This window comes from Loxodonta africana, chromosome 3 (assembly GCF_030014295.1).
Source record: "Loxodonta africana isolate mLoxAfr1 chromosome 3, mLoxAfr1.hap2, whole genome shotgun sequence".
Classification (NCBI taxonomy): domain Eukaryota; kingdom Metazoa; phylum Chordata; class Mammalia; order Proboscidea; family Elephantidae; genus Loxodonta; species Loxodonta africana.
Genome location: NC_087344.1, coordinates 79,360,941 through 79,381,313, shown reverse-complemented (window position 1 = coordinate 79,381,313; position 20,373 = coordinate 79,360,941). Strand labels below are relative to the sequence as shown.

Below are 20,373 nucleotides of genomic sequence, written 5' to 3'. Positions count from 1 at the left end.
GGTTTACAGACTAAATTAGTAGCTCATTAAATAATTTAATACATATATTGTCTTGTGACATTGGCTGCCGACCCCACGACGTGTCAACACTCTCCCCTTCTCATCCTTGGGTTCCCCATTACCAGCTTTCCTGTCCTCCCTGCCTTCTCGTATTTGCCCCTGGGTTGTGTGCCCATTTAGTTTTGTTTTATGGGCCTGTCTAATCTTTGGCTAAAGGGTGAACCTCAGGTGTGGCTTCAGTACTGAGTTAAAAGGGTGTCGTCTGGGGCCCTACTTTCAGGATTTTTCCAGTCTCTGTCAGATAAGTAAGTCTGGTCTTTTTTTGTGTTAGAATTTTGTTCTACATTTTTCTTCAGCTCTGTCCAGGACCCTCTATCGTGGTACCTGTCAGGGCAGTCGGTGGTAGTAGCTGGGCACTATCTAGTTGTGCTGGACTCAGTCTGGTGTAGACTGTGGTAGTTGTGGTCCTTTAGTCCTTTGGACTAATCTTTCCCTTATGTCTTTGGTTTTCTTCATTCAAGAGGAGATATTTTTGAAACCCTGAATCAAAAAATTAATAATGAGAGCACTGACTTTGGAAGTTAGGCTGCTGGGTTTGACTCCGGTCCACCACTTACTAATTGTGTGAATTTTGGGCAAGCTATAATCTCCCGAAGTCTGTGATTCTCAAACTTTTTGGCCTCAGGACCTCCTTACACTCTAGAAATAATTGAGGACCCCAATTATGTTTATGTGGGTTATGTCTATCATATTTGTTGTTAGAAATTAAAAAGCTTAAAAATATTTATTAATGCATTAAAAATAGCAAAAATGCATTATAAGTTAGCAAATAATATTTTTTATGAAAAATAATTATTTCCCCAAATAATCATTTAGTGAGAAGGATAGCATTGTTTTACAGTTTCGCAAATCTCTTTCATACCTGGCTTAATAGCAGACAGCTGGATTCTCAATCTGCTTCTGCATTCTGGATTCTCATAATATTTTAGTTGAAGTAAATGAAGAAAATCCAGCATCACACAGCTATGTAGTTGGGAAAGAGAAGAGTATTTTAATATTTGGATAATTTTAGTTTTCTTCTTTGGTACTGCACCAAAACTCAGCAAGTGGTAGTTTCTTAAAGGTTAGTTGCAACATGGGATCTAATGCCATTATCAGTGAAGTCCTTGTACTCTGTTACACTAAAAATTCCTTGGTCTTTGATTATTGTCCTTTGAATCAATCTTTTATCCAGGCATGATTTGTGGCATCATTCATTGGTCATTTAGAAAATACTGCTCCAATGATCTTCCAAATGTTGACACATTTCATTATACAACTTCAAAAGTACACATTCATTAATATCCCCACCAATCTAATCAGAAATGGCTTTGAGTATTGGGAAACTGTCAAGCTCATGGTGGTGGATACAAGTTTTTCAAACTTCTAATTGTCACTTGAAAGCTAAAATTTTATCCTTTGCAACAAAAACTTGTTTTTCTTGAAGCGACAGGCTCACTTAGTTCATTTTGAAGAAAACCAAATATCCAAGTCTGAACAACCTTAGTTTGTCTGTCGTCCTTTGGTGTTTCATGAAAAAAGCAGCTAATTAAGCTCAAACTCAAATGCTTTTCTTTGACACAACTATCATAACTTCAGTATGCAGGTGCTTTCCACTTCATTGCACAGAATATTTTTTAAAAAAGTGTACCAGTTGATTCCACTGCCTCAGTTCACCCCAAGGCGCTGGCAGTTTTATTCACCATTTGTACCATGTCAACACAGTGAAATTTCAGTCCCTGTTTCAGGGTTTTAAGAAAAGATTTGGAACCTGAAAGGGTCTCAGGAACCTCAGGAGTCTGCAGGCCACGCTCGCTGACTTTAAGCCTCTGGTGCTAATGACACCTACACCTCATTGAGCTGTTCTGGGGAGTGAGAGAGTAAAGTGCAAGGACCAGTTCCTAGCAGAGTAAGAGCTAAATAAATGTTAACTATTGTTATTACTGTCACTTTAAATGTAAAATGTACGGGAAGGGAGGGAAGCTAGAGGGAAGAAAAGGAAAGAACCAACTTTTATTTAACACCTTTCACATGCCACTCACTACGTGCTTTATGTGTCAGTACATTTAATCCACAAAACATCCCTGAGAGGAAGTAAATATTTCACAGATAAGGAAATGGGCTTAGAGAGATTGTGCCTTTTACTCAAGGTCACAGAGCTACAAAAGTAGCAGAATTCTCAGGCACTTGATTTCCATTCACCAGACACAAGGAGTAGTACTATAGGTTGCATAACAGGACTAGGTGTACCAGGAGGGAAGTCGACTTCATTTATTCCTCTGAGAAGTATATTTTTAATATCTTGGTCTTCTCACTTGTCCCTAAGAGAAAGTCCAAGAAGAGCCATTCTATTGTAGAAAACACCAGCCCATGGAAATAAAGGTATTGAATGATTAGCTTTAGCATCCCGAGACCCTGGAGCCAGTGTAGACGAGTGGCCATACTTCCATATAGTCACAAGGAGTACACACCCTGTTCAATCAAGAGGCTCTCAGCTGACCTACAACTATCCAAGTGTCACTAATCCACAAAAAGTTTGAGGCAATGAAGTATGAGTAATTATTGTTACCAACAAGCCACAATTTACACATCTAAATGGGTATTTTCCTTTTCAAAGACTCTTGGGAGTCTACATATTTATTTTAACCCTGCTGCTATGGCTCAAAAGGAATATGGAAATGCTCTTTCAGAAACAGATCTTCATCCTTGGAACATAGTTTCAAGTTTTAGAAATAGCCTCCGGCTGCCAATCTCTAAGCGAAGCAAATGGCAGAAATTTTGAATGGTTAAAATACAGAATTTTAAGTTGTAAAATTTATACACATTCAAACTAGACAACTGAAGTCCCCTAATTAGCTCTGCTCCACAGAGTCAGAGTCTGCAAGTGTAAGAAATGCTTCAATAAACCCCACCCATCACTGGTAGGCAGGGGCTGGGGGCTATACCAATTCCAAAGGGTTTCATTCCTTTCCAATCTTAATGCAAAAGGTTACCCAGGTAGTAACAGAGCCAGAATTCAACCCCGCCCAAATTTAGCTTGGAAAAATCTTTGTCCTATATGACAAATAATTATTGTCCCAATGGATTCGGAACTCGGAATAGAGAGAAAGAAATGAAGGCTACTGACCCTACCGTGGGTTTCTCTGGTTCAAAGCACACGTACATCACAGGGACAAGGAAAGGTTTAGTAAGAATAAGCCAAGACCTGTCCCAACAGGCTGACACAAACAGCACAGAGGCCAGAGGGAGCTGGCGGAGCTGTTTAGTTTCCTCAGTGCTGTGGCCTAAGACAAATTGTCTTTCCCCACAGAGAATCTGGAAAGAAGATGTAGGAGATGGACCACACCAGGCAGTAAAAAGGAGTCAGAGAGAATGGAGACAAAAACAGCATGATGACACCTGGAAGAAGAAAACATGCAAACACTCAGTTTTTATGAAGCTTTCTGTTTTCCACCCTCCCAATCCCCATTGTGCCATGTTATTCCTTTCATCCTTTCTCACAGTGCCTAAGAGACAAAAACAAATGAGACATATGTCCTGTCTTTAAGAAGCTCAGTTTAAAATGGTTAAAGCACTCAATGTTAATCAAAAGGTTGGTAGTTCAAGTCCACCCAGGTAGGTGCCTTAAAAGAAAGGTCTAGTAACCTACTTCCGAAAATCAGCCATTGAAAACCCTATGAACAGTTCCATTATGATATATATATGGTGTTGCCATAAGTTGGAATTGGCTTGATGGCAACTGGTTGATAACTAGTCAGTTTTATAACATAATGGAATCTCAGGTTCCACTGAGTTGTCAAACTCAGATCAGAACTTAGTCCTAAACAAGAATAAATTGGAATTGCCCAGATCCCTCATTAGGAAAAAAAGAAAGAAAATCTTCCTAATTGTTTCAAGTTTAACATGTGCTAAAAAAAAAAAAAAAAAATTTTTTTTTTTTTAGTGGCCAATACAGTAACATCTGTTACAGAAAAGAGTTCACATAAGCAGGCCTGAGACTGCTATCCTTACAAAGGCCTGGTTGGCTCTTGGCTGGCGACTGGAAACTTGCATGGTAAATAGATCCCTATGCTAATACAAAACTTTTCCTAACTGAGAGGAGTGGCTCACTGTGCCTAGACTATACAAACAAAGTAGTGTATACTGGACACCTGAGTTCCTTCTGGGAGTCTGGAATTTTGGTATATGCTAGGCAGAGGTGCCTATGTGACCAAGCCTCAATAAAAACCTGGGGCACTGAGTCTCTAATGAGCTTCTCTGGTAGACAACACTTCACATGTATTGTCACAATCCAATGCTGGAGGAATGAAGCTTGTCCTGTCTGACTCCATTGGGAGAGGACTTTTGGAAGCTTGTTTCTGGTTCCCGTGTACCTGTTCCCTTTGCTGATTTTGCTTTGTATTCTTTTGCTGTAATAAATTTTTGTTATGAGGACGACTATATGCTAAGTCCTGGGAGTCCTTCTACCAAATTATCAAACCTGGGGTGATCTTGAGGACTCTTGACACAATTGAACCTGTTTCACTACCAAAAGGCAAAAGGGCACCAACATTTGGGAAATATAATTTTTGTGCTAGATATTCTGCCAGGTATGTTACATACATATTTCATTTATACTTCATGACAATTCTGTGATTTAGAATTAACCATATTTTTCAGATGAGGAAGCAAAGGGGATGTAATTTGTACACGGTCCTGATTCAAACCCATGTCTGCCTGACTCTTAAAAACTAGACACTTAGACTCCCTCAGAGAGCTCAAAAGAAGGTAGAAGAGTATGGGCCCACAGAACTTCCATAACTTTCAACAAATATTTATTGAGCAGCTATTATGTGATCGGCATAATTCTAGGCACTGGGGATTACAGTGTGAATAAAAGAGTTCCTGCCCTCATGGGGCTTATATTTCTGTGGGAGGTAGGTTTAGTGTTTATAGACAATAAGAAACTAGTAAATATATATTTTAAGCAAAGTAAGTGAAATAGGGAATGCTGGTGTCATGGATTGAATTATGTCCCCCCCCAAAAATATGTGTATCAGTTTGGCTGGGCCATGATTCCCAGTATTATATATGTGGTTGTCCTCTATCTTGTAATTGTAATTTTATGTTAAGAGGATTAGGGTAGGATTATAACACCCTTACTAAGGTCATGTCACTGATCCAATGTAAAGGGAGTTTCCCTGGGGTGTGGCCTGAACCACCTTTTATCTTACAAAAAAATATAAGGAAACAGAAGCAGAGCGTTGGGGACCTCATACCACAAAGAAAGAAGCACCAGGAGCAAAGCGTGTCCTTTGGACCTGGGGTTCCTGCGCAGAGAAGCTCCTAGTCCAGGGGGACGTTGATGAGAAGGCCAACAGAGAAAGAATGCCTTTTCCCCAGAGTTGACATCCTGAATTTGGACTTTTAGCCTACTTTACTGTGAGGAAATAAATTTCTCTTTGTTAAAGCCATCCACTTGTGGTATTTCTGTTATAGCAGCACTAGATGACTAAGACAGCTGGGGTGAGGTATGAGGTGGCAACAGTGATAATAAACCCACCAATGGCAACATTTGAGAGCTGTATTTTCACTTACCCCCAAGATAAACGATTTTTTTCCAGTTCTCAGACTCCAAGATTTCTTCATGGGGATAGTAGGTCTGGTCTATCATGAACAGAATCATGAGCGAGGCCACGCAGCACAGAATGAATGTGTTGCCTTTGGTCAGAAGGGAGGTGGAGGCCAAAACACAGGAAGCGTAATGGCAGGGTAGACCCTTGTATATAAAGGGAACTCCTGCCAGGGAAAGAAACCATGAGGATTAGCTGTTCTCATTGCTCCAAAAAAAAAAAAAAAAAAACAACTAAATTTGTTGCTATGGAGTCCAACTCATGACAACCCCATGTGTTAGAGTGGAACTGAGCTCCTGAGCTCCATAGAGTTTTCTTGGCTGTAACCTTTATGGAAGCAGATCACTAGGCCTTTCTCCTGTAGCACTGCTGGGTGGGTTCAAACCACCAAGCTTTTGCTTAGTAGCCAAGCATAAGCCATTTATGCCACCCAGGGACCTCTCCACTGTTCCAAAGGTATATCTAAATGAAGCACGCCCCTCTCTCTTGGGGTCTTCCCCCACCCCCAGACCTCAAAATTCCCTTAAACCCAGAGGAGGGGAGGGGCAGGCTGTAAAGCATTTGGTAATTCACAAACAGAAGTGATGCACTTGGTTGCATTAATGATGCATTTTGCATTGGGTTTCCAAGGCAAAGCAGTATGCCCTGGCCCCAAGGAGTATCTGTTAAGAGGGTCTTTGAGATCTAGTCTAAGGTCTGAGCTGTATCTGTACCCCTCCCTTTGTGACCTTAGACAAGACAACTGGCCTCTGCAGAGTGTGGTTTCTCCTGTTTTGGGGTATGACCTCCAGTTCTAGAGTCTGTGAATGGATGTGCTCTATTCAAAGGTCACACAGTGAGACAGAGGGAGAGCTGGCCCAAGAACCTAGGGCTTCTGCCTCTCAGCCCAGGGCTCTGCTGAGGCAGCCCGCAGTCTCCAGCAGGCATGGGGCATGGGAGAAGGAAGGAAGAGAGGCTCCAAGGAGGAAAGAGATGAGTCAGTCACTGCACCCGGCTTCTGGCATCCAAAAGCTCCACCCTCTCCGTGGTTCCCTGCCCTCATCCCCAAGGCTTCCTGGGCTCCACTCACCAGTTGAAAAGAAGCACAGGCGGAAGGAAGTAGCTAACACATACATGATGGCCAGGAGCCCACTGAGAGGCCCGTCCACACCTAGGAGCAGGGCTGAGGCCAGGCCAAAGGTGGTGAAGACAGCAAAGTCATTCAGCTCAGCTCCTGCTCCAGACAGCACAAGGTTAGAACATACACCATGTACCTGGCACTTTAGCCTCCCCCTGGTGGGGGAGCTGGAGTAGTGAGAGGGACAAGTGGGTCCTGAGGTCCAGGCAGCAACAGCTGCTCCCCCAGGGTGGTCTTAGGCCAAAGACTGGGGTCTCCTCCCAGCTTGCTGCAACTGACCACATGGCCTCAGTCAAGTCTTTCTCTCACCTGTCTTACTTTTCCCATTCTTTAGCATGAAAGGATTGGATTAAAATTAAATAATAATTAATAAACTTTTTCAAGCAAAATCTTACATAGAAAGATTTTAAACCAGCTGCTCCCTTTGGGGCAATTTTTTCATCTCCCTGCTCCCCAGCCACCCCCACCTGCCCTCCACCCCACCCCCACCACCAGCACCTGGGTCAGCCCTGAACTGGGAGGCAGGACAAATAAGGAAGCTGAAAGCCAGGGCAAGGACTGGCTGGAGATCATGAGGTGAGGCAGCAGAGGGGCTAGATCTAGACTAGGGTGAGGGGTTCCCTAACTCCTGCTCTGGGACTTTTCCTGTGTACTCTCAGGGGTGTGGCAGGAGTGGGTGACAGATGAAGGCCTGTTGGGTGTTAGAGGATGGAGCTGGTAGCCTGAGATGGATGCTCCAGGAGGCAGGGATTAGGGGCCTGAGGCCTGGACTTACTTGCTTTAGGGCAGATGCTGAGGCGTCTGGTCATGGTCCCGACCGCCATGTCTAATAGGAAGCTGATGAGAAGCAGCCAGGAGGCATAGTGGGGTTTCCTAGAGCGCAGACCAGGCCCTTTATAGTCTCCAGTGGACAACCACTCCACGTCCCCCTAGGACACTGATACATCTCTTACACACTTCCTACACTTGCTCACATACACACACACCCCTGTGTGTCCTCCACACTCCCACCCTTTCTGACGCACACGCGCACACACACTGCTTTACCCCTACATACCTCCTCACAAACACACACCCTCACACATGCCTGCATCTCTCCAATACTCTCAACCCACAGTCTTAAAGCGGGTCCTCTGAACCCCCTAGGCAATCACTAAGGTCCCTTCCAGCTCTAAATTCCAGGCATTTTCCACCATGCATGGGGCCTGGGTCCAGCCCAGCCTCTACCACCATCTCGCTGTGAATTCTTGGATAAATCGCTCTCCCCTCTAGGCCTCTTTTCCTCATCTGTAAAATGAGGGGCGGGGGCTAAAGGATTTATAAGGGCTCTTCCAGATCCCACATTTGGCGATTCTGTGTCTAGCTAGCACTTGCTCCCAGGCCCCTCTGTGGTGCTACCACAGACCCAGGCAAACGCTGGGAGGCCCCTTCCTTCCCAAGTTGGCCCCCTACTACTGCACGGCCAAGCAGAAGCCCACAGATAGCCTGGCCTCAGACCTTGCGATCCCTAAACAACTGTAGCGTTTCCTTTGTTTAGACCCAGGCCTGTGGGTCTAAAAAGAAAAAAAAAAAATTTTTTTTTTTTTAAAAAGAACTGAGGCTAACTAAGCATACTGGACTCACCATGGTCAGATAAAAACTACACTCCCAGAACAATGGCTAAACTAAGGAAAGAGATTTTCTGCTGCAGGTATGTCCCATGCTGTGGGATTCTGAAAGCCCAGACTTAGAGAATCATATAAATTTCAAGCTGGAAAGGAGCTTAAATGTCGTCGGGTCAAAGCATCTTATTTTATGGTTAAGGAACAGATCCAAAGAGAAGTTACTTGCTGAAGGTTATAGAGAGCCAGATTGGCAAGGAAACCCTGGTAGCATAGTGGTTAGGTGCTATGGCTGCTAACTAAAAGGTCAGCAGTTCAAATTCACCAGGTGCTCCTTGGAAACTCTATGGGGCAGTTCTACCCTGTCCTATAGGGTCGCTATGAGTCGGAATCAACTCAATGGCAGTGGGTTTTTTGGTTTTATTTGCAGTCTGAAGGATTTGCTTTAAAGAGCTGATTTCCCAAGGGCATTGAAATATCACTTAATTTACAGGAAAATAATTCACTTACAATTTTGAGGGGAGCTATATACATGCCTCAGATTTTCCAGAACATGCTCATTTCCAATATCCTGCCTGACCATATGTTCTAATTTAAGAATCAGAAAATACGAATAGTCGCCTACGCCACCACAGAGGTGTTAATGCCAGAGGAATAGAATTTCTTGATTTTCTCCCCAAAACTATTCTAAACTGATAGAATTGGAAGGAATTATAGAGGTCATAGCTTAAGGCCCTCGTTTTACAGATAGAGAAACTGAGGCCCAGGAAGGGTATGTGACCTAGCCAAGGTCACATACCAGGCTGGTGGTAGAATTCAGCCTAGGACCTCGGCCCTGTGACTCCCCACCACTGCACTTTCCCCTGCACCAGCTGATCCCTGTGCCTCAAGGCCTGGCTCTCTAACTTCCTGTCTCCTTCCCTCATGCCCTTGGCTCCAGCTCTCAGCTGACAGCCTGCTGGGCCCCATGCCTACCTGTAGAAGCTGCAGAAGATGGAGAAGAGCCCCAGGATCATGTTGACCAGGGACAACGCATTGACAATATCCTTGCAGGAAGATTCATCCAGCCGGGGGTGGCTCTGGTTGTGGGCCAGGAAGAAATTGGTACACTGACTCAGACCTGGGTTTCAGGGGAGAAGGGCAGGGGTTTCCCAAGGTCAAGGAGTCCCAAAAGAACCTCCCAAGGACCTGGTAGGTCCTGTATGTTTAACCCTCGTATTGCACCCTCCCAACACTCTAGACTAAGGTAAATGGTAGGGGGTAAATGGAGGAGACCCAGACCCAGGGGGTAAAAAAACACAGGTGCTAAAGACAGAGTGTCTTGGGAAAAGTCAATAGCAGAGTAAGTGAAGTAACACAACCGGTTTCTACTCCCTCTCTGACTGTACCCCTTGTCCCATGGCACAGACCTCCCTCCAGCCTATATGTTGACCCTCCTGGCACCCCATAGCCCAGAGTACAAAGGGTAGCTGGTGTGGGCTCTTCCTCCATCTGAGATATGGGCCCTTTGTCACAGACTAAGAGTTGGCTTGAGGGAGAAGTAGAGTCAGGAAGCCACTTTGTCCCACAATCCAAGCCCACTTGCTGAGGACAGGGCTGTGGCTGAGATTCCTTAGGGTCCTGGCTCTGACAGGTGCTACAACTTTCCCCATTTTATGAATGAGGAAACTGAGGTTCAGAGAATTGGAGAGACTTGCTCAAAGTCACATACTAGGTGAGTAGGACCAAACCTTGTCTATTGACTCTAAATATGGCGTTTCTTCTGCTAGTAGCATAGATATCTGCAGGAGGGGGTTTGTGGGCAGGAGGCAGGGGGAGCTTGGTCGGGGGAAAAGCAGCTATTGCTTCTGAGTTGGCCAGCCCCGCTGGGCAGGCACAGCACCCACCCCCGCGGGCAGGCACAGACCATGCACAGCCGCCTCACTCCTCCCAGCTCTCACAGCAGCAGGGAACAGCTGGTCCTGCCCATTTTCACAGCCTGTTGTATCTCTGTTCTTACTCTAAGACCAACCATGCTTATTCCCTGCACACAAACTGCTTATAAAACTGAGTCTCTTTTGGGGAAAGAGCCCCTGCCCTCTCTGAAACACAAAAGCCCCACTGGTTGGGGTGAACATACCAGCCACAAATAGCAATCTTGCACTTGTGTAAAATACACAACTTCCAACACGTTTTCACGTCTGTTTCCTCATTTAATCCTCACTCATCTTAGAGGTGAGGAAGCTGAGGTTCTGCTTCCATACAGCCCCATGCCCTGCTGGTCTGGGGCAGGGCGAGAGCTGAGACAAATGATGTTTCTTTCTCACAAATCCTGCCAACCAAGGTGTCAGAGGCTGGGAGGGGCTGGACTTGGATTTGGGATGGGAGCATCAGGCAGCACCATGGGACTCACTGCTCCCATAGACCAGCTCATTCACCAACAGGTATCAGTAGCTACATCGCCAAAGCCTTCAGGACTCCTGGGACCTTCTTACACCAGGAAGCAATGTAAGCCAAATAAACCTGGGAGGAGATGGGAACAAAGGTCTGGCCACACACTCCCTCAAAGAAGAGAAGAACCTTGCTCAAGGTCACACACGAAACGGCAGAACAAGACTTACAGATTCTCGTTAACTGTTCTTTCCTCTGTACTCTGCTGTCTACCAACCAACAGGACCCAACACTGTATTGGTTATGTGCTCAGCCAAGTGCTAGGAGAACACTTGGTTCCTGCCTTCATGGCACTTAGAGTCTGTCCAGGGAAACAAGACTCATGCATGCATGACTCTGTTCATGGTGGCACCTCATCTTACAGATAGGGAGACTGAGGTTTCAGGATAGTTAAGTAACTTGCCTCAGTAAGTGATGAAGTCAGGATTTGAATCAGGCCTCCCCGTCCCCAATTAAATGCTATTTCCCGCATAATGCACAACTCCCAGGTGTAAAAGGATATGGGTCTGGGATTAAGGGCTGTAGAAATTCAGAGAAGAAAGGAATACTCCATTCATTCAGCAAACATTTGATCAGGACAAGGCTCAGTGCCTAGTGCTGGGGACACAGAGAAGACCTGGTCTCATCTCTTCAGAAGCTCAGTCTAGCAGGGCTTTCTGACCCTGCACAGAAGAGCAGAAGTGACCAGGCTGCTAGAGGAGCAGAGCAGAGCGGCCCCGCCGGCAGGGGTTGGAGAAGGCTTCTCAGAAGAGGGGCACAGCTGAGGCTTTCAGCAGCAGTGGCCTGCATGAGCACCTCACGTCCCTCCCCAGGTTCTTGCAAGGCTTCAGGGGTTCCTCCAATGCCTCAGGATGGAGTCCAGCTGCTTCGCTTGGTACATCAGCCCTCCATGATGAGGCCCTGCTCCACCTCCAGCTTCCTCTCTGTATTCCCCTGGAGCCTCCCCACCTGCCCCTTCTCTCTACCTCTCCCTTTGGTGTCAGGTTGGGAGGTGTTGCTCTTTAGGAAGACTCTCTGCCGTCCCCCCTCAACCCTGCTAGATGCCCCTCCTCTGTATTGTTACATCTCCTTGTGCTCACCATGTGACACTCAGCACTCTGTACTGTCATCACCTACCTTGTCTTCCTCCCCTACTACAGGGTAAGCAACTTGAGTGCAGACCGAGGTCCCCCGTGCCCAGCATGAAGCCTGACAAAGGAAGTTGTTCAATGTTGTTAAATGAAGAGAACCTTGCTCTGGTGCTTCCCCTGGGTCCTCTCACTGCACCAAATCACACCTGGACCCTGCATCAAACCCTGCTCAGTTTGTCCTCCAAGGAGCCTTCTCAGAGGAATGCTGAGCAACCCAACCCTTCAACACATCCAGCAACTACCCAGCTCTTATGAGCCTTCATTTACTCAAGATCTTTCTTTCATTAAAAAATTATTTACTGTGCCTACTTGGTGCCAGGCCTGGTATGCCTGGGGACACAGAGGAGAACAAGACCCAGGCCCCACCTTCAAGGAGCTCAATCTGCTTGGGGAAGCAGACATGTGTATGGACAATACAAACGCCACGTGGCAAGTGTTATGTTGGACAAGGAATGTCCAAGTTGTCATGGTGCACAAGGGAAGAAGAGACGAGTCTGGGGTGGGGGGCAGGGGAAAAATACATGAATACTGTGACACAGAAGTCTGGAAGGATAAACAAGGAGTGGTGGGCATTCCTGGGAAAGGGAATTACAAGCTTAAAAGTGCGACGAGGGAGCTGGATCCCGGGAGAGAGAGGGGTGGCTGGATCTGAGGCTGGCCAGGAGGCCACAGTAGGGAGTGGCCTTGTGTGATAGGCAGGCAAGTCTGATCTTCGGCTTGCAGGCAGTGAGGCGGCAGTGTGATGTTTGGTAAGCCAGTGTCTTGGTCATATAGGCGTAGGTAGTGAAGGGTGGTTTGGAAGGCGAAAGGCTGGAGAAAAGTAAACCAGCAATGACACTAGTAAACAACGTGAGGGAGATGTGAACAACAGAAACTGCAGGACGCTGGGACTGTTAGGCTGCGGAAGGAAGGGGAGAGTTGAAATGAATGGCGATGCGGCATCCTTAGCGGAAAACATGGCGCAGCGCTGGAGAACGATCCAGGAGTTTTCCAGCAGGCAGCGGGCAACCCTGCCGAGACCGCGCCGCCGGCCCTCACTCCAGTTAGAGACGCCCTTCTCCCTCCCCGCCTCCACCCACCTCACTGCAGACCTCGTCCCTAGAGGCCAAAGCCCATCCCCCAACGGAGACCCGGAGACCCAGACTCTTCCAGGACCCTGCTCCACCTGAGCCAGAGACAGCCACGCTCCCTCTTTCAGGGCTGCCCCACGGCCTGCCCAGGCCTCACTCGACTCCAGGGCCACAGGAAGGGACGAAGCCGTTCTGGACATCTCATTCCTCCTGGAGTCTGGTAGCTAATAGCACCCTGGGGAGGGACATCTCTCGCCCTTCCGTGCTGCGATGGCTTACCTGGGGATAAGACATTGCTAGAGGCGGGGTGGGGGCCTGCACTCCTTCCCCACTTCCTGTGGCGTGGAGGGGCCCAGCCCAGGCCAGGGGTACCCCCGCACTGGCCCCTAGCCTCGTATCCCAGCTCTTAGCTCACAATCCCGGAGGCGGGGGGGGCGGGGTGCGGGTCTTTAGCCTCGGGAAGGGGGGCCTCAATTTTCTCGGAAGGTCTCAGAGTTGGGGTGGCGGCGGGAGAGAAGGGTGGATGGAACCTAGAGGAGGGACCTTCGATCGATCTCCATCTCGTCAGGTCCGGGAAGGCTTCACAGATAAGAGACCTGAGTCGTGGCCTGACTCGCTACGTACAAAGTTCCTGGTTTCAGAGTGCTTGGTGTGTCAGAGGCTTGTTGGAAGTGAGGAGGGGAAGATGGGGCTGTAAAGGGATGTGGGGGTCCAGACTGTGAAGAGCCCCTAGAATGTAAGCTCCATGTGGGCAGGATTTGGTTCACTGCTGTATCTTTGTGCCTCTATAAGAACGCCTCTTTACTCGTTCCTGGTGAGTGGTTTCCAACACATAAGGACCCTACAGGACAGGGTAGAACTGTCTCATAGTGTTTCCAATGAGCGGCTGGTGGAGTCCAACAGCTGGCCTTTTGGTAAGCAGCCAAACGCTTAACCACTGGGCCACTAGGGGCTCCCCGTAAGAACACCTAGGCGTGCAGTTGTCCAGAGTAAAACTACAGTCCCTGTTAAATGAAAGATTTATTGAAGGATATTACAACTGCAGTTGGGCAACAACTTGCAAAGTTACAAATTGCCCTGAAGTACAGAAAATGAGAAGGTGCTTTTATATAGGAGAAGTTTAGGGAAACCAGTCATACATTTAAAAAAAAAAAAAAAAACCCATTGCCCTAGATTTGAAGTGCCCCGTTGAGTTTCCAAAGAGTGCCTGGTGGACTTGAACTGTGAACCTTTTGGGTAGCAGCTATAGCATTTAACCACTACACCACCGGGGTTTCCAGTACATCATACATCAGTTAATCAAGAGAGTCCTGCCTACCTCTTCGCAAGGCTGCACAAGCACTTTGTAAGAATGGTTTCCTTATCTTTCAAACACAGGAGGAGCAGCTTGTGTAAAAGCATTCTTTCTGAGAGTAACTGCAGTTCTGTTGCTTCTCCCCTTTCTCCCTCAGTCAGTGCAAATTAACCCATTACTGTGAACTCGGCTCAAATGCCTCTTATTTTTCAGGTCTGTTAGCACAATACAAAATGGAGTTCAGCCTGTACCCTGGGTAGAAGCCTCTCCTATGCCAAGCACATAGATTTTGGGGGGCTCTTTTACACAGTAAACTCCTCTTCCCCTCAGTATTGATTGGATGAGTGACAAACTAACTTAGACTCAATCCTGAAGAGGCAGCTTTTAAGTAGGGAAGTGGTCAGGTTGTTTTAGAAAGATTATTCCGGCAACCAACATGGAGGAAGGATCTGTAATACTGCGTGATGGATGAAGGGTCGTGACGAATGGCCAACTGCTGGATAGGGTCAGAAGGAATGGGAAGAAGTAGCCAGACCCAGGAGCCATTGAGGTGGAATGTCGAGGGTGCGGATGAGGAGTAAGGGAAGGGGTAAAATTGTCTCTGCGGTGTGTAGATTTGGCAATTTGATGGACAGTGTGCTACAAAAGGGAGGGGGGCTTTTTAGTATTGAGTAGGATTCCAGGACCAGTTCTCAGCGAGGGCCCCCACACTCACCTGCCCCACATTCTCCAGCCTACCCTCATGCTAAATTGGGGCAGCAGTATCTTCCAGGAGCCAGCAGAATATGCAAAGGAGGGTGAGGCAGGGTGCAGCTAGGAGGCCAAGTGACATTTTGCCCGTCCTTGCAACTGCTCTTGTGTGTCTAGTCCATTCCGATTCAGAGCGACCCTACAGGACAAAGAGAACTGCCCCATAGGGTTTTGTAGGAGCTGGAATTGACTCCACAGCAATGGGTTTATCTTTATGGGAGCAGATTGCCAGCTCTTTTCTCCTGCCAAGCCGCTGAGCGGGTTCTAACTACCATTTCTGTTTAACCATTGTATCACCAGTGCTCCTTTACCCTTGCAACTAGAAGAGGAAAAGGAAGCAGAGGATCTGGTGTGCACCGAGTGGCTACTAGGCACTGGGCACTGTGCTAGATGCCTTACAGACATTATCTTACTGGATCTTCTCAACTGCCCCAGAGGTTAGTATTAGCACTCCCATCCAACAGAAGAGGAAATGGAGGATCAGAGAGTTCATTTTGTGGATGGTTATTCTATTAGTCATTAGTGGAGCTGAAACCTGACAACAGTCTGACACTAAAGGCAGACCTAACGTGTCTCTGAGAAACTAAAAGGGAGAACCAAGATGGAAGCAACTAAAGGTGTGCTGACAATGGAGTCACAAAAAACCAAACCCAGTGCCGTCGAGTCGATTCCAACTCATAGTAACCCTACAGGACAGGGTAGAGTTTCCAAGGAGCGCCTGGCAGATTCGAACTGCTGTCCCTTTGGTTAGCAGTTGTAGCACACTTAACCACTACGCCACCAGGGTTTCCGACAATGGAATACTACCAACAATAAAGAACAATGATGAATCTGTGAAACATCTCATAATATGGGCGAATCTGGAAGGCATTATGCTGAGTGAAATAAGTCACTTGCAAAAGGACAAATACTGTATAAGACCACTATTATAAGAACTCAAGAAAAGGTTTAAACACAAAAGAAAACACGCTTTGATGGTTACGAGGGTGGAAAGGGAGGGAGAGAGGTATTCACTAACTAGATTAAAAAAAAAAAACTAGATAGTAGATAATAATTAACTTAGGTGAAGGGAAGGACAACACACAATACAGGAGAAGTCAGCACAACTGGACTAAACCAAAAGCTAAGAAGTTTCCTGAATACAATCAAATACTCCGAGGGACAGTGTAGCAGGCGTCTGGGGACCATGGTTTCGGGAGACATCTAGGTCAACTGGCATAACAAAGTTTATTAAGAAAATGTTCTGCATCCCATTTTGGTAAGTGGTGTCTGGGACCTTAAAAGCTAGCGAGTGGCCATCTAAGATACACGAATTGGTCCCAACCTACCTGGAGCAAAGGAGAATGAAGAACACCAAAGACACAAGGAAAATATGAGCCCAAGAGACAGAAAGGGCCACATAAACCAAAGACTCTATCAGCCTGAGACCAGAAGAACTAGATGGTGCCAGGCTACCACCAATGACTGCCCTGACAGGGAACACAATAGAGAGTCCCTGATGGAGCAGGAGAAAAGTAGGGTGCAGAACTCAAATTCTAGCAAAAAGAGACTTAATGGTCCAACTGAGACTGGAAGGACCCCGGAAGACAGGGCGCCCAGACTCTGTTAGGCCAGAACTGAAACCATTCCCGAAGCCAGCTCTTCAAAGATTAGACTGGACTATAAGACACAAAGTGATACTCGTGAATAGTGTGCTTCTTAGTTCAAGTAGACACATGAGACTAAATGGGCAGCTCCTGTCCAGGGGCAAGATGAGAAGGCAAAAAGGGACAGGAGCTGGTTGAATGGACACAGGAAATCCAGGATGAAAAGGAGGAGTGTGCTGTCACATTATAGGGAGAGCGACATAACAATGTGTGTATAAATTTTTGTATGAGAAACTAACTTGAACTGTAAACTTTTACTTAAAGCACAATAAAGAAAATAATAATAAAGGTGTGCTGAATCCAAGCCCAGTAGTCAGGTCAGCTTCTTTTTATCCTTTATGTGTTTCTTTTAATTTGTCCATGCCAGTGTGAACCAATAAAGTAGATCAGTTTAAAACTAAGTATAAGGGTTATAATGCTAGCTTTAAACCGAATTTAAATTCCAGCTCTAACACTTACCAGATGTGAAACTTGAGCAAGTTATTTTGCTTCCCTGAACCTGTTTGCTAATCTGTAAAATGGGATTGTTGTGAGAATAAATGAAATTCTACAAAATGCTGAGCACAGAGTAGAAACTCAATCATTTTCACTATTCTAAGAATATGATCATGCGTCTAATAGCCTGGACATTCCCAAGGCTTCCTTCAGAAGAGGGAAAGGAAGAGGGGAGAAAGACAACCCGCCCCCCACAAGTTTCCATCCTCCTCCAGTTCTGGATCTCATAAACCAGACCAAAAAACCAACCTGAATTCCAACTCATAGCAACCTTATAGGACAGACTGGAACTGCCCCATGGGGTTTCCAAGGAGAGGCTGGTGGATCTGCCGACCTTTTGGTTAGCAGCCGAACTCTTAACCACTGCGTCACCAGGGCCCCAGCAAAGTAGAAAACAAGAACAGTCAGGTTAGGCTATCCAGACTTGTGCTGTCTACTAGGGTAGCCACCAGCCAAGTGCACTTGAAACATGGCTACTCCCAACTGAGGTGTGTGTAAAATACACGCCAGAATCTGAATACTTAAAAAGAAAATATAACTCACTAATAAGATTTTAGCTATTGAAATATTATCTTGGGTATTCTGGGTTAGATAAAATTATTAAAATTAATTTCACCTGTTCCTTTTTATTTTTTAAATGTGGCTACGAGAAAATTTAAAATTACATATGCAGCTCACATTAATTTTCTATTAGCTGCATTGACCTGGATCCTTTGCAGGATGAGTCCAAGCAGAGCTACAGATGTCCATCCATTTATCATCTGGATGTTGGTTATGTAGCAGGCACTATTTTAGGTACTAGGGATACAGCAGTAAACAAGACAGACACAGTTCCTGTCCTCACAGAGCTTACACTCAAGTGTGGGGAGAGGCAACAAATAAAGTTTGGTCACGGTAAGCACTATGAAAATAAAACAGGATAAGAAGTTATTATCACGTGAGAGGAGTTGGTATTTCTAACAGGGGAAGTGATATTTGAGCAGGGCCCTAATTATAAGCTGCAAACCATGCAAAGACGGTGGGGGTGATGTCCCAGGTTGACAGAACAGCAAATGTGAAGGCCCTGAAGCAAAATGGAATTTGTAGTATGAAGAACAGCAAGGCACAGTGAGTGTAGCTCGGTGGGGCACACAGAGCCTTGGCGAGAAGTTTGTGTTTTATTCTAATTGTAATGAGAAATCCTTGGAATGTTTTAAGTAGAGGTGTTGTGCTCCAATTTATATTTTAAAAAGATGATTCTGACAGACTGAAGGAGGGTCAGAGTGAAAGCAGGGAGGCAAGTTGGGAGGCTACTGCATTAGACCAGGCTAGAGATGTTGGTTGCGTGGACCAAGGTGGTAGGGGTGTGGAGGGAGTGAGAAGCAGTCAGATTTGGAATGTATTTTGAAGGCGGAGCCAAGAAGACTTGCTGATTAGTGTGGTGAGAATAAATGGAATCGAGGATGATTTAGGGTTTTGACCTCAGCAACAAGGGGAGACAGGTGATGGAAAAAGAGAAGACTGGTGTTGAAACAGGTTTTGGGGGAGAACTCAGGTGTTTAGTTTTGGACATATCAAGTCTGTAAAGACTATGAGTCAAGCGGTGATGTCAAGTAGGCCTGCTGGATAAACAAGTCTGCATGAAACTCAGGGAGAGATCAGGGCTGGGGACATGCATGTGAGAGTCAGCAGCATATGGGTAGTATTTAAAGCCACGGGAACGGATTAGATCACCCAGCAGAGAGGATGAAGGAAGAAGAGAAGACCAAAGACTCTGCTCCAGAGGAGTCCACAATGTAGGTGTCAGGAAGAGGAGGGTCAGGAGACAGAAAAGGTGCAGCCAGTGAAGAAACAGGAGAACAGGAAATGGCAATATTCTAGAATCAAAATTTTAAAAAAGCTTTCAAGTAGGGAATGGTCCACTGAATCAAATGCTTCTTAAGACTACAGAAGTCTAATTTCTCCAGGCACTTAGTAGCTTCTTCTTCCAAGCTCTGGCTCTTTAAGGGAAGGAATGAACCTTATCTGTTCACAGGGGTTTTGAACATGGGCTTCAGTGCCAGAGAGATGTGGGTTCAACTGCTTAGGTAAGTGACTTTGGATAAGTTACTTCTCCGGCCTTGACTTGCATCCTAATTTTATGAGAACCTGATGAGAAAATAACCACTTAGCACAGTAAGGTGCCTCACAGTAAACTCTCAAGTGAACACTACTATAGTATCTCGTATACACATCTTTATCAGTCTAATTCTTTTACAGCTGACTCCTCTAGACCGAGATCCTCTAGGACTGTCTTATTCAGTGGAAACAGTTATGGCTGTTAACAGGCTCGAATCAAAAAGGCCTGTGTTCAAATCCTACCTCTATCACTGACTGTTACTGCTTAATCTGAGTGTAAGTTCCCATTCCACAAAATAGGAAAACCATGAAGATTAAATGGGATAGTGGATATGCCTGGCAGAAGAAAAGCTCAATAAACAGTATCATCTTTGTATCTATACCACTAATACTGTTTGTGGACTGACTAGTAGTAATTTGAGAAAGATACAAGTAAGCTTTCTTTTCTTCCTCTTACACCCTTGGGGTGGAGAAAGGGAGCTACAGTCAGCTGTTACCTGTACCCAGTGAACCTGGGCAGGGCCAGCAAGGTGGATTATTGAAGCAACAATAGATTACTATTCTGAAAAATACTCTGCATGTTTTCTTCTGTATTTTGTTGAGTGGATTCCCACAATCCAGTCACTGAAGCCAGAAACTCAAGCATTGTCTTAGATTTTCTCTCACAAATCCCCCATGTCTGTTAACCAGACAAAATAGGGATCTATTGTACCTGCAAAAGGCCATATTTCATCCAAATCTAAGATGCAGTCAATTATAGGCCACACCATTATTTTATGTCCCTCTAAAAAAATGCTGCCAATTAAACTATGACATGCTGCTTTCAGTGATGTTAAAATTAGGGAAGGAAGGGAAGGTACATTGCACAGTCAATGAAATGAGGCACTCTCATTCTACCACTGCTACCTTAGTTCAGCCCTCCATCATCTCCTGCCTGGACTAGGGATGCAGCCTCCTAATGGTCTTTCCTCTGTCCCCACCCCTGCCCCCCGCTGCCAGAACAGTGTCTCTAAATGGTCAATATTCTCCACAACCTACCCTGGATCTTTCAATTAGCTCTTCTCCCATAGCCTCTGGCGCAGTCTTCACTCT

At 45.9% G+C, this 20,373-nt stretch overlaps 1 protein-coding gene across 1 annotated transcript; it reads right to left on the bottom strand.

Annotated features, from left to right (window-relative positions):
- Window positions 1-2,888: 2,888 nt before the first annotated feature.
- Window positions 2,889-13,559, bottom strand: TMEM269 (transmembrane protein 269). The gene is made up of 8 exons (XM_064279943.1): window positions 13,543-13,559; window positions 13,279-13,334; window positions 9,345-9,489; window positions 8,981-8,990; window positions 7,544-7,697; window positions 6,721-6,864; window positions 5,617-5,817; window positions 2,889-3,438 (listed from the first exon to the last, which is right to left on the bottom strand). The coding sequence occupies exons 1-8, from the start codon at window positions 13,557-13,559 to the stop codon at window positions 3,311-3,313; spliced, it is 855 nt and encodes a 284-aa protein (XP_064136013.1). The 3' UTR covers window positions 2,889-3,310.
- Between the last annotated feature and the right edge of the window lie 6,814 nt (window positions 13,560-20,373).